We start from the raw sequence: 12,971 nt of genomic DNA on the forward strand, positions 1-12,971 counted from the left end.
GTCAGGACGAGCCTTCACGTCAAATGGAAATATTGGCGTGAATTTCTAACATTTACACATTAAGGATATAAAGATAAAAATGTAATTTCTCCACTGAAGGAAACATGCCTGGAACACATTAAACACTATACGCATCTGTCGCAGCATCTGACAAGACAAGCCACGTTAATAGACTTACGAGTTTGTTTGAAGTGCTTAATATAAAACACTCATGTTTTGGATAGTGTTTTTCAGGTGTGTTTTATTCATAGAAATGCCTTTTTCACCGTTGTGAAGTGACGTCACTGACCGGGGGTTATCCACAGTGATGTCACAGACCCAATTAATCCATAGTGAAATTCGTTGTCCATTATTTTCATGATCAATTTCATTGATTAGTTGTTGCAGCCCTATATTGTACATTACAGAACTGAAGGGGAGGACTTGTGTCTGATAACATGTAGAACTACATTACAAAATTGTAATGGTCACTATACTGTAATTGTGCTTTAAAAAAAAATAATCCACGTACTACCCCAAGCATTCTTGGTAGCGCTGAATTCATCACTCGCATTCTAACGCAAAAATAAAACTAAATAAATAAATAAAAACTCATGTATGACTTCACTTCAAAGTATATTATTAAATCAGTATATAGAACATACTTTTAAGTACTTAGTCAGCATGTGAGACCAGCTAAAAATAAAAAAAAATAAAAAAACTTGAGCAGTGGGACATGCAAGATGACAAAATACGATATTCTCCATTTTTTGTTTTTTCCAGGAAATTGGATGCCAAACGTCAAGAAGAAATGAGAAGACATGAGAAATCTCGATGGGTGAGTAATAAAGACAATGATTTTTCAGGTCATGGGTTCACTACTAGAGACGTATGACTCTTCAGTGTGTGTTTTGATCGTTTTCACGAGATGAATATGTATGATGGACAGGAGATGCAGCAGAGAGAGCATGAAGAGGAGATGAGGGCTCGCCTCAGACGCAGCGAGTCCATAGAGAAAGCAGCCGTGAGTGTTGTAGGGATTCGCAGGTTTATCGTATCTGAAAAGGAAAGACTTCACAGCTATTGGCTCTAGTGTTGATGATTTCTCTTGTGACCACTAGGAGGCAGCAGCCCTCGTTTCCCAGCGCTCCATGAACCCACGGGAGTTTTTCAGGCAACTGTCTCAAAGCTCCACCAGCCCACTATCCCCACGCTCAGGTAACAGTGATATAGAAGCAACCTTCCAAATCAGTGTGTCCATTAAATGCAGTGTAACAGTCCATTTTTCTTGTTGTTAAATATCCAGGCAAACCTCCATTCCGTCGTTACCAGCGCAGTTTGACAGACACCGCCTTCATCTTTGAGAAAGCCAGCACCAGTAGCGGTCCCACTTCTCCACTCAGTCCCTCTGTCACCTCCCCTTTCTCTCGCACACCGACTAGCCCCTTCAATCGCTGCACGTCCCCAACCAGTCCAGGCTTCCGTCCAATAACATCTCCCCAAAGCCCTCGCGCCCCAATGAGGACTCCTCCCACATCTCCTATTGAGTGCCCTGAACCACCCGTGCTCTCTCTGCCCAGCCTGCCAGGTTCCAAAGCTCCTCCACCTCAGTCCTCCCTTCCTGAGCTCCCTGCTATCGCTGAATCTTCAAGTGTGGTCAAGAGTAAATCATCCAGTGTAGATGTTAGTGAGCAGGAACCTGCTACTGTCCCAGATACTCCATCTGCACCCCTGCCTGAGAACCCAATTCCATTAAAGGGTAAGCTCAGAATGAAAACAATTAAACCAACAAGTTCTTAAACGAATGTTAAATGCTATGTACAAAATGTTTTGCACAAATTCATTAAAGCAAAAAGGGGACATACCAAATACTAAGAAACACTGAAATTCATGTAAATGTTTCAAAGATTCTATTTGTCATGTTATTGTTGTAATTTGTATTGAAAATCGTTGTATTAAATTATAAAATAATGCAAAATTGAAGCATTTTCACTACTGGTCTGAGACTTTTGGAGACCACTAGTGAATATATGGTATAATATTCATGGGTTTACAAACCAGTTGAATTTGGAAATTGGCATTGTGGATATTCAGTTTAAAACATATAAAAGTTATAAACAGTATGATAAATTAGTAGTATTTATTCTAAGTATCTAATCAAAGAATCTGTCTCAGAGCTCCTCAGTGACACATGCATGCCAAGTGAGACAGAGGAAGAGTTAAACATTATAGTTGGCCCAGTGCAAGAAGAGGCAACCTTACCACTGGAAGCATGCACCGCTTGTCTTCCATCCACAGAAACAACCTTCAGCTCGCAGGATCTAGCTAAAGTGGAGGAGGCTATCATGCCACGAACAGAATCCATTGCGGTTTCCCCTCTTATTGAGGTGGAGGAACCTATAGAGGAGGAAGAACCAGAGCAGGAGGGAGCTGATGAAACAGTAGAGTTTGGTTCAAGCGGGGAACAACCAGAGTCTGAAACATCAGCCAGTGATGAACCAACCCTGGTGGAAGAGATTGAAGCTGATGTTAGAGATGAAACAGGTAAGTACAATAATATTCTGACAGGAGTGTAATTATATTATAATGGGAGTATAATGATATTCTGACAGGAGTATAATGATATTATAATGGGAGTATAATGATATTCTGACAGGAGTATAATGATATTATAATGGGAGTATAATGATATTCTGACAGGAGTATAATGATATTATAATGGGAATATAATAATATTCTGACAGGAGTATAATGATATTATAATGGGAGTATAATGATATTCTGACAGGAGTATAATGATATTCTGACAGGAGTATAATGATATTATAATGGGAGTATAATGATATTCTGACAGGAGTATAATGATATTATAATGGGAGTATAATGATATTCTGACAGGAGTATAATGATATTATAATGGGAGTATAATGATATTCTGACAGGAGTATAATGATATTATAATGGGAGTGTAATGATATTCTGACAAGAGTGTAATGATATTATAATGGAAGTATAATGATATTCTGACAGGAATGTAATGATATTATAATGTCAGTATAATGATATTCTGACAAGAGTGTAATGATATTCCTCGCCATGGTTTGTGATCGGGTCTTTAATCATCTCTTTTCATGTTTGCAGAGGTGTATGTGGAGGAGACTAAGAACTTTGTAATTGAAGAAGAAAGGCCAGACCAAAATGGTGTATGTCCTCAGAATGGTACAGGTAATGGGACTCACGTTTAGTTCCCCCAGTACTGATTAAAATCCATGGATTAAAGATGACAATGTACTTTAACTTCACAGTGGATACCAAATAATCCCTTAATAATCTAACTGATAGGAGTGTAAACATAAACCAGAATAGAACAAAGCAATTACGAGCAGTCTGAATTAATTTAGGAAGGAAATCCTGTAAACAGAATAATCAGTATGTAAACCTTTAGATTCAGTTACGTTTACAGTCTTAATCTGCATATGGTCTGTAAAGGTGTTTGCTATACAAAGCGCTGAGTAATCGCAGGTACAAAAATACGCTAAATTCCACTTAGAAATTTTAAAAGATTTTAAAGTGAACTAACATCAATTACTCATTGAATTGCTTCTTGTTATTACAGCAACACTGACACACAGTTCGTTCATGTCATGTTACACTGACAGTAATTAGGAGCCTTCGACTTAAAAGTAGATAAAAAAAGTAGATCATGGACATTCTGATTTTTCTGACAGCCCTGACTTTTTACCTGTTGTGTAACAGACTCTTTACCGAGTCTGAGGAGAAGAACGGCTCAGAGTTAGCAGGTTGTCATCTCATAATTCCAGTATAAGGAGAACTCGCATATTTATAACACCTGGGTTGGCTGTAACATGTAAACAGAGATTTTCAACAGAGTTTAGTGTATTTTTGAACTGCAGAGAACCTTCTATAGGAATGAATTCATTCTGATTGATGAAAATATTTGCATATAAACATGGCCACAATTAAATAGCTTATGGACTGCATTTTGTATATCCTCCACCTAGCCAAGGAATATGATGATTCCTCTGACCACAGCACACCAGAGAAGTGTACTTACATAGTCAATCGCGAGGAAACCGATGAAGAAGATGCCCAAAGTGAAGAGGCAGAGAACGGAGAGGTATGATTGAAGAAAAAAAAAACAAAAAAACAGTGTAACTCAAAATCTAGTTTGAATTTGACCTAATTACTAACATGACAAAAACCACTACTTTTAAATGCATAAAGCCCATAAATATTTTAACCAGCGTTTGTTTCCCACAGTCCTCAGCAGACAGGACGCTTCTACGTGTGCGAGCGCTCTACGACTACCAAGCAGGTCAGAGCTCCTTTCATTTCCAGTGAATCCAAACAACCATTCATGCAAGCAGCGTGTCTCATATTGATCTCTGAACACTCTGTGCTTTCTAGAGGATGACACAGAGATTTCTTTCGAGCCAGGGGACATCATCATGAATGTGGAAACAGTTGACAAAGCCTGGTGGAGGGGTTTCAGCAAAGATGGCCGCCAAGGACTCTTCCCTTCCAACTATGTAGAGACCATCTAAGGACTTCAGTTTTCTTTCAGAGACAGTTCTTTGTCTCTTCGATTCAGTACCAGCACTCAGGGACCAAACGCTTTGAGGTATCCAGCAGAGGGAGCTAAAAACAGGCTCCAAGTCTTCTGGCTGTACCACAGTGAAGGTACTAAGAGACCAATAGGACAAAAGAGACAACAGAAAAATAATTGCTTGGGCAGCAGTCTTATGTATGGCGCAGTGAGACAGGTTGCTTGACGTTATTACAAACCATATACTGGTTATTGTTTTTTTTGTTTGTTTATTTTTATTACCTATGAATTGGCTCAGCAGTATGTTTGATTCTTGGTTATGTTTCTAACACAAAAGTCAGTCATTGTTATGATATTGACTGATTTATGGCTTTGTAATGCTAATGTTAGATATAGTAACTATAAGCCTTCATTACAGCTGCATTTAGAGCATGTATCGTTTTATTGTTTGTTATCGTTGTTATCGGGATGATCCCTGTATTACTTATAAAGTTTCTATGATGCTGCTGAGCAGATTTTGATCCACTTTTATATGTATTTACATTAGGCTTGGGCAATATTGATTTCTCCCTGCTTATGATTTACATTTGCAGCATTTGTCAGACGTCCTTATCCAGAGCGACTTACATTTATCTCATTCATACAACTGAGCAGTTGCGGGTTAAGGGCCTTGCTCAAGGGCCCAGCAGTGGAAGTTTGGTGGTGCTGATTTTTGCAGTATGATATTAACTATATACTTGTCTAATGATAGTTAAGTCAAACATGCCGTGATGGATTTTATTTCATATTAATGAACGTAAGATATTCTCCATTAACCATGAGAGACAGCAAGGGCACATGAGATGGAGAAAAAGGGGGTGGGGCTTCTAGCAGTGTCAGTTAATATCAGCGAGTCCAGTACACCTGTGTAAATCATTCCAGAGTCATGTGTCAGTTGGTTCATCTCCGGTTTTATTGGGGAGAAGAGCACCCCTTCTATCGGTGTATTTTTGAGTGAGAACTTGTATTAGAGTACCCTAATAATATAAATGTAATATCATACAGGGATGATAAAATTGTTATATTGCACAAGCTTAATGTATACCCAAATTCATTCTGTATCTTTTGGGTAATGCTGAGGTGAGGATGTCTTTCTACTAACCAACACCTGACTGAGGTCAAATAAGGCAGTATGGTTTTATACTGAACTCGTGCTGAGCGAAACATTTACATTTTTACAAATTAAGTGCAGGCTCATTGATGTAACACCATACATACATACATACATACATACATACAACATAAGCAAATTATTTATCACCGACATGATAAATCTATCCACTAACTTCTCTAGCATGAAATTTACCAGTATGACCCATTTTCAACTCTTTTTTTTTTTTTGTATCAGATATTATTATGTAAGGATTCAACAGAACTTCACTCTACTGTTTTATACCCAATGACCACCTGACAGCTTCTTGTGTCTCTTTTACTTTTTCAACAATTAATTAAAGATCTATATCTTGTATTTCGGTTTTCTGTCATTTTTTTGTTTGTTTATTTTAAGTATTACGCAAATTGAATATGTAACTTTCATGTGTACACAAATCCATTTTTTATCCTTTTGGTCAGCAGCACATGCTCAACATTGAAATTATTTTTTAATGCTGGAATTGTGTAATTGTTATTGAATTAGTATAAAAAAAACGCACATACTTGAATGAGTATAATAAATTTCTTATTAGCTATTCATATTATAAGTAAAACTGTATGATAACCACACTTATTTGTGGTTTTTTATTTTCAGCAACAGTGTTTAATGGTGTTCAGTCATTATAACACACACTGGGTTTAGACTCAACAAGAAACACACAAAAAAACAAGCTAGTTTTGTTTTTAGTTACATTACTGTTGTGTTCCACTGAATGCTTGTGAAACACGTTTCTTTTGCAACTAAAGCCCCCCCCCGAAAAATCACTAAGTTGGCAGCTAGATAAAAGGCAGGTTAAACTCTGTACCCAAATGATGCGCTGTCAGTTTTTTTTTTTTGTTTTTTTTTTTTTTAGAAAAAATTTCCGTCTCCCTCCCGATCTCTCTCCCCCTTAGTTGAGAACCACTGCTCTAATGTATTAGAATGAGTGTATCAACATAAACCTGTGATTTGTCTTGCACCTCTAAGAGATGTTATAGAAAATTAATCAGCACCCAAGAATTCAACAGTGCTGTGGTATTTCACAGTAAATTTTCAGGGGCTGCACACCCACATCTGGAATGATAATCCTTGCTGTGATGCCAAAGACTTGTAAAGACTTCCATACGGTTGACATTTTTGCTCTCTAGCTGTTTCCAAGAAAATATGCAGACCGTCTAGGATTTTTGAGGACCAGTGGTGTAGCAGGCTTCCTTCTCATGATATATGCTCATACTGGTACATCATCTACTAATTCATCACAATCCCATGCTTAACACGTGTAATTACAGCAAAATACAAAAATGAGACACCTGGTTTAGTCTTACTTAAAGTTTTTTTTTAATAATTTGCATTTCTATTATTATTCTACATGCTGAGTTAGTTTTCGCACCAATGGCAATGTGCATGCAGACAGGATGCTCACCTCCAGGTTAAACCTAATATAATCCACCAGAATAGTTAGACTCATCTGATAAAATAGCTCAATAGCTGCATTTATAACAAAAAAGGAATATGGTAAAATACAGTTTTAACAAAGGCAACAAAGAAAGTTGTTAATTTACAAAACTATACAACAGGAAACACAGCCTGAATGAATTTACAGATTAAAAGTTTACCTTGCTGGCTCTTAATTAGCAATGAAAAGCGGTATTAGTTAATAATCTCACTTCAGTACAGTAATACAGTGTATACGTTCACCACTTTCACCACACTGACGTATTTTTCAGTTGACAGTAACAGTTGAAACAGAACACGGATCCACTGCACCCCACTCACTCACTCACTATTCCTGGTTTGCATGTTTAACACACTGTGTGGTTATTATTCATGTACTCGTGATTCAATCTAAAGACTTCATTATGGTGAAAACGACATCCTGAGATGTACATATTTCTATTCGGTTATCAGCTCGATTATAAAGGAGTTCTCTAGAGTAGACTAGATTGTGTTCTTTACATTATTGTCCTCTTGTATAAAGCACAGAAATGACAAAATACCCTTCGCTATGACCTTCCCTGTGAACGCGGAGAGACTGCGGAGCAGGTTACGCTTTAAACTGGGATACATTTGCATAGTCGTGTACATTTCATCGTGGGGTGGTGTTATAAAACCTGATGCTCTCTGACCTGATGTATTTCTGCAATCAGTACCATTACAGCAGCCATTACAGCAGCCTGTAACATAATGAGAACTGATGACAAACTCCACCTTGTCTTAATAGACCTCTCAATCCTGATTTGTAATTCTTCATTTCTAAAGCAGTTAATGTGTAAAGGCAGGGCATACTAAGTAACATCAGTGTGAAAAATTTCACACTGATGCCAGCATTATTAGGAGAAATGTGGATTTGGTGAAATTGGCCACTAGTGATAAAATACTGTGCCAATTCAGCAGCCATGTAGAACTTCAGTTTTGGGGTATATTTGGGGATATAATTTTGTGTGGCGCACACACACACACAAAGAGAAGAAAGGGTACAAAACTATACCATTTCATGTCGCTGATATGTTACCCTCAAGTGTACACCATTTGTATGTAATATGTACATTACATTTTAAAATTTTTTTTAAAGGTACACTATATCCACATTTCCAGGTGAAGGATACCACCCCAGCCCAAGAAAAGGAACAGTTCAGTACCCTTTACTTTCCTGAGAATGCAAACACTTAAGGTGCATCATAACTAGTAGAATTAGTGACTGCTCACACACACACACACACACACACTCAATTTGTTAGCTGTCCTCAGTGGAAAGTGACCACCAGAAGACCACTGCACACAGACATCTTGGAGGATGGGTCATTCTCAACACAGCAGTTACACTGGAAGTAGTAAGGTGGATATCAGGCAGAGCTCCAGTGTCAGGGTTTTAAACATCTGGTAGGTACAGTTAGAGATCTGATATCATCGTTTTGTCTGCACAATGTGTTAATCATTATCTAACACTTCATCAATATCAGTTTGGGATCACATCACTGCTGTTGGCTGGATATTTCTGGTTGGGAAATCAGGCTGTCAGGTTGAACAGGAAACACTACAGTTACGGTATGGGGTAAGGTAACTAGTGTCGCGTTTATGATTTAATTTAGACTACGTCAAATAGGGTACGGTTAACAAACTGTGTTTTAGAATAATGGCAAAAAGCACTAAAGAAGCTGCTGCTATTTTAATCTGCACATAATTATGTAACTAAACTATAGTAAAGTAACCTTGTGAACAGATTTTATATGGCGCTGCACCTATAAAATGGTAGCTGTACATTTTGAGCTATTATTTTTTTTCCCCATAGGTCTTTTTTTTTCAGTAGCTTGTAAATTTGAACATAGTGGCTGTTAAGTTAGCACTATGTTATAACTGGATTTATATTTAAACTGCTTCAACTGACTGCAGATCATTAGTACAGTTTGAAAGAGATTGGAGAAGCGCTCTGACTCTTGGTATTGCCTGTTCTGTTGGAACTCCAGTTTGAGGTTGAGAATCGCAGGATTTCTGTATTACATAAACTGCATATACTGATAGTGAACTATGTATAAATTATTATCTATCGCCATGGTGCTGAAGCCATTTACAGGAAATCTCCCATTAATTATAGTCTTTGTCCATCACCATGTCTGAAGTGAGAGTCTGAGCCACACTGAGGACAGTTATCCTTGTCATGGACATTCCAGGTCTTTCAAGGGCTTACTTAAGGACTGAATGGTTGGGATCCTTTTATAAAGAGGTCATTTTGTGAGAAATTCTTTCCTCAGGAAGGAACTCAAGGGAACTAAACGTGACTCTGTAGCCAGTTTCTGGGGTCCAGCTTTGCTCGGAGGTTCCTCAGGCTGCGGCGTGCTCCAGAAGGTCGCGAGAAGGCCAGATCCGATTCTGGGCTGTTGCTCCCTTCACTCGAGCTGTTACTGGAAGTGGAGCTGGAGCAGGAGAGAGGTGGAGCCTGCTGATGGAGCGAGCTGGATGAAGGAGGTTGGCACGAACAGTGGAGGCCCCCGTAGTTTCTCCCTCGTAGCGTGGACAGCTTGGCATCCAGAGAAAGTGTACGAGGGCGGAAACGGTTGGAGGCGAGGTAGTGGCTAGGTGAGCAGGGGCTAGAGCTGCAGGGGCTGGAGCTGTCTGAGGCGAGGCTGGCCTCGGAGGAGAGCAGAGCATGAGGGCGGTGACAGCGAGGGCCAGGAGAGTGGTGCCGGAGGTTTTGGGGGCTACCAGGAGGCTCTTCCTTAAATAAGGACATCCAGTGAGGTGGGGTCTGAAACTCAAACTCCTCGATACGCCTCGTCAGGATGTCTGTGACAGCACTGATGTCATCAGATGTGTCAATAACTGTCAGACAGAACCAAAGAGCAGTTACAATAAACATTCTGAACAAAGGCAGCTTCTTGTGCTTATGTTATTGATTGTATGCTCAACTGTCAAACAAATTCGTCAACTAATCCATAAAAGCCTGGATTCCAGCATGTGCCACTAACGTGGATCAATCCACATAACCTTCAGAACCAATTCTAAAGGATACACAGCGTCATATACTGTCCTGCAATCACTCCTGCCTTCATTTAAATCAAATACCACTTAACAACAATAGCTAGCATCCTGTGTCTAGCTGTTCTTAGGATCTCTCTACAAGTACAACGTCGGTTCAGTACGAAATTTAAAAATGCACTGAAGGTCTTCACAAAACCAGGCCAAGACACCATACAGAACGGATCAGCAGAAGCAGGGAAGCTGGTTAAAGGTCTGAAACAATCGCCCTGGTTACTTCACCTGTCGCTGTAATAGGAGGAGAGCAGTGCACGGATCTCAGCAGAGACAGCGTTATCCTGCAGCAGCAGGCCCTCACAGGACGGAGGGGCAGACAGAGGGGGAGCTAAGGGCAGGGCAAAACCACCACAAGGGGCAAAACAAGGGAAATGTGCGCATGTGTAATATGAGGAAACACAATACGATGTGTGTAGAGTATTAGGTGTAAAAATAGATTGTTATAAATGTAATGCAGTGCATAAGAAAAATGAAGGGAAAGGAAAACGGAGGTTTGGGGAACCAGTGCAAAGATGAACAGAAAATGGGCAGAACCAAAGCGAGGACAAAAGTGGAGGAAAAGAGAAAGGGAGAGACAGAGAAACACACACAAAGTCAGTACCAGAAATAGAAAAAGAAATTCTTTTATACATAGAGAGACTCAGTTTAGGATGTGTAAAGATCTAAAGAGGTGTGAACACAGGCACATTATGTCTCCATCAACTTCATCTACAGTGCCTACAGCAGAGGCTTTAAGGAAGTTCATGAATTCCTCAGTCAAAAGACATTTATAAACTTCTCTAGAAAAATCTCTAAATTTGGATCATTTCCTTCAGACATGGGACTTCCTCGTTTTTAGTGGGAAGACCTTGTGTACGTGTGTAATCACTCGTCAATGATAAGGAAAGTGGACATTTCTATATTGCACCAGTGTTCAAAAGTGGACAAAAAGACATCAGTGTTGAATCGTTTTCTCATTTCACATTTACTCTTAGAGTAGAACAACTATAACTGATCTTTTTTTCTTTTATCTGTAATTGGTTCAATTCTGCCCCGAGAGCCCTGTTTTAAGGGAGTTGTCTGTTCTTGTCTCGGTACAGTGAAATGTGCTGAAATACAGATTAGGCTGAAAAACTCTGGATTATCCATTTAACGGAGGATGTCCTCTCTTTCCTTCCTGACATACCCATCTCATGGTAGAGTGAGCCCTGTTTGGCCGTAACCAGAGCCGGTCTGCGTGGTGAAGGCAGGTCAATCTTCATCAGCTCGTCACAGCACTGCTTCCACTGGCCTGTAGAGGGACACGGCTATTCAGTCCACCAAGAAATTGCATACTTTATCAACTTAATGTTTAGCAGTATGGACTAAAACCTAGTTTTCCTAATTCACTTTAAACAACTGGAGCATTTAACCATTAGAATGTGTACAAAAACCATTTTCAGTTTAAGTTCGTTGATTCAGTTTTGTTTTATTATTAATTTTCTTTCTAGTCTGTTACCAACAATCGAATTCATATAATGTGTCCTCGTATTAAAATGAACAAGGACACAGTGTCATTGATGTGACCCCTGACCATCCCCAACATTGTCCCTGCATGCCCTAACTTGTTATTACATACAAAGGTGTATATTGACATTCATTTGGCAAGTTTATCCTACCCATCTGAAAGACGTTTATTAAATATATGGAATATGTAGTACCCTCTATACAACTTCTTAATGCCAACAAATATCAATACAAATCAGGTAGCTGTTGAAGTACTGAATTTTATATTATTACAGGAAACCAACTTAAATGCCATATACACTTCTTATTTTAAGGCATTTATTTCTATGACTTCTTGCACTGGGTTAGTAAATACAACATAAAATGTTCTTATTGGCCAGATTATTACGAACATACACTACCCGTCAAAAGTTTAGACACACTCATACTTTATTTTTTCTCCTTTATTTTTAGAATAATAATAAAGTCATCAGAATTCTGGAATAACCCAAATGGAACTATGGGAATTATGTTGTGATAAAAAAAAATCCAAAATTAATCAAAATAATTTAGTATTGTAGCATCTTCAAAGTAGACCCCCACCCCCTCCCTTTTTGCCTAGAGTTTCCAGAAATGTATTCTTAACATTTTCTCAACCGATTTCTTGAGGAATCCCCCTGAGGCACTTTTTAAACAGTGTTAAAGTGTCCCACTTATGCTGGACACTTATTAGTCGTCATCCATTTAAAAATATATTTTTTTGTAAATAAAATGTTCGTTTTCTAGTGAGAGGAATGAATATGTTGGCACAATTATATTTTTGTCAAATATTCAAACATTTAATCATACACCTTCAGATCAAAAGTCTCCAAACTTTTGACGGGTAGTGTATGACACCACTGTATCCGATCATAATAAGATTTGTAATCCAGTAAGATGTTCACTCCTATGCTCATTAACGTCATCCATTTATTTGAATTTTAGTCGAGGTGGGAATATTCACTGCAGCAGTACAACAAAAGGCTAGCCAGGTGCCGATCGGATTACGGGCATACACCGCGCAGTGTATATGCATATCCATGTTTCCACTGTATCCATTTTTCTAGTTCAGAAGGCATTAATATTAATATTCTTTGTGCGCCAGGGCATCGACTGTATGCCTACTATAAAAGGACACGTTGATAAGCACTGAAGCATGTTGGACTCTGCACCACATCTGGTGTAAATTAGAACCTTACTGTCTGCCACATGTTCCTCATT

At 38.8% G+C, this 12,971-nt stretch overlaps 2 protein-coding genes across 7 annotated transcripts in view; one reads left to right on the plus strand and one right to left on the minus strand.

Annotated features, from left to right (window-relative positions):
• The window catches only part of si:dkey-40c11.2 (drebrin-like protein A), a 46,400-nt gene extending 40,347 nt beyond the window's left edge, over nucleotides 1-6,053 (plus strand). The window contains exons 8-16 of one of the 2 annotated variants that reach the window (XM_017451978.3): nucleotides 763-817; nucleotides 929-1,003; nucleotides 1,101-1,197; nucleotides 1,286-1,738; nucleotides 2,155-2,523; nucleotides 3,121-3,204; nucleotides 4,002-4,117; nucleotides 4,261-4,315; nucleotides 4,408-6,053. In XM_017451978.3, the coding sequence (XP_017307467.1) occupies nucleotides 763-817; nucleotides 929-1,003; nucleotides 1,101-1,197; nucleotides 1,286-1,738; nucleotides 2,155-2,523; nucleotides 3,121-3,204; nucleotides 4,002-4,117; nucleotides 4,261-4,315; nucleotides 4,408-4,544 (1,441 nt within the window). In that variant the 3' untranslated portion in view covers nucleotides 4,545-6,053. The remainder of the gene's footprint in view (nucleotides 1-762; nucleotides 818-928; nucleotides 1,004-1,100; nucleotides 1,198-1,285; nucleotides 1,739-2,154; nucleotides 2,524-3,120; nucleotides 3,205-4,001; nucleotides 4,118-4,260; nucleotides 4,316-4,407) is intronic. The other variant, XM_017451979.3, reaches the window with a different exon arrangement.
• A 2,882-nt stretch (nucleotides 6,054-8,935) lies between these two features.
• rtkna (rhotekin a) overlaps nucleotides 8,936-12,971 on the minus strand; it is a 67,626-nt gene continuing 63,590 nt past the window's right edge. For 4 of the 5 annotated variants that reach the window (XM_017451980.3, XM_053674232.1, XM_017451981.3 and 1 more), the window contains exons 11-12: nucleotides 11,413-11,517; nucleotides 8,936-10,034 (exon numbers count right to left, since the gene is read on the minus strand). In XM_017451980.3, coding sequence (XP_017307469.1) covers nucleotides 9,484-10,034; nucleotides 11,413-11,517 — 656 coding nt within the window. In that variant the 3' untranslated portion in view covers nucleotides 8,936-9,483. Of the gene's footprint in view, nucleotides 10,035-10,472; nucleotides 10,576-11,412; nucleotides 11,518-12,971 lie in introns of all 5 variants that reach the window. The other variant, XM_047149906.2, reaches the window with a different exon arrangement.

This window comes from Ictalurus punctatus, chromosome 22 (genome assembly GCF_001660625.3).
Source record: "Ictalurus punctatus breed USDA103 chromosome 22, Coco_2.0, whole genome shotgun sequence".
Taxonomy (NCBI): Eukaryota; Metazoa; Chordata; class Actinopteri; order Siluriformes; family Ictaluridae; genus Ictalurus; species Ictalurus punctatus.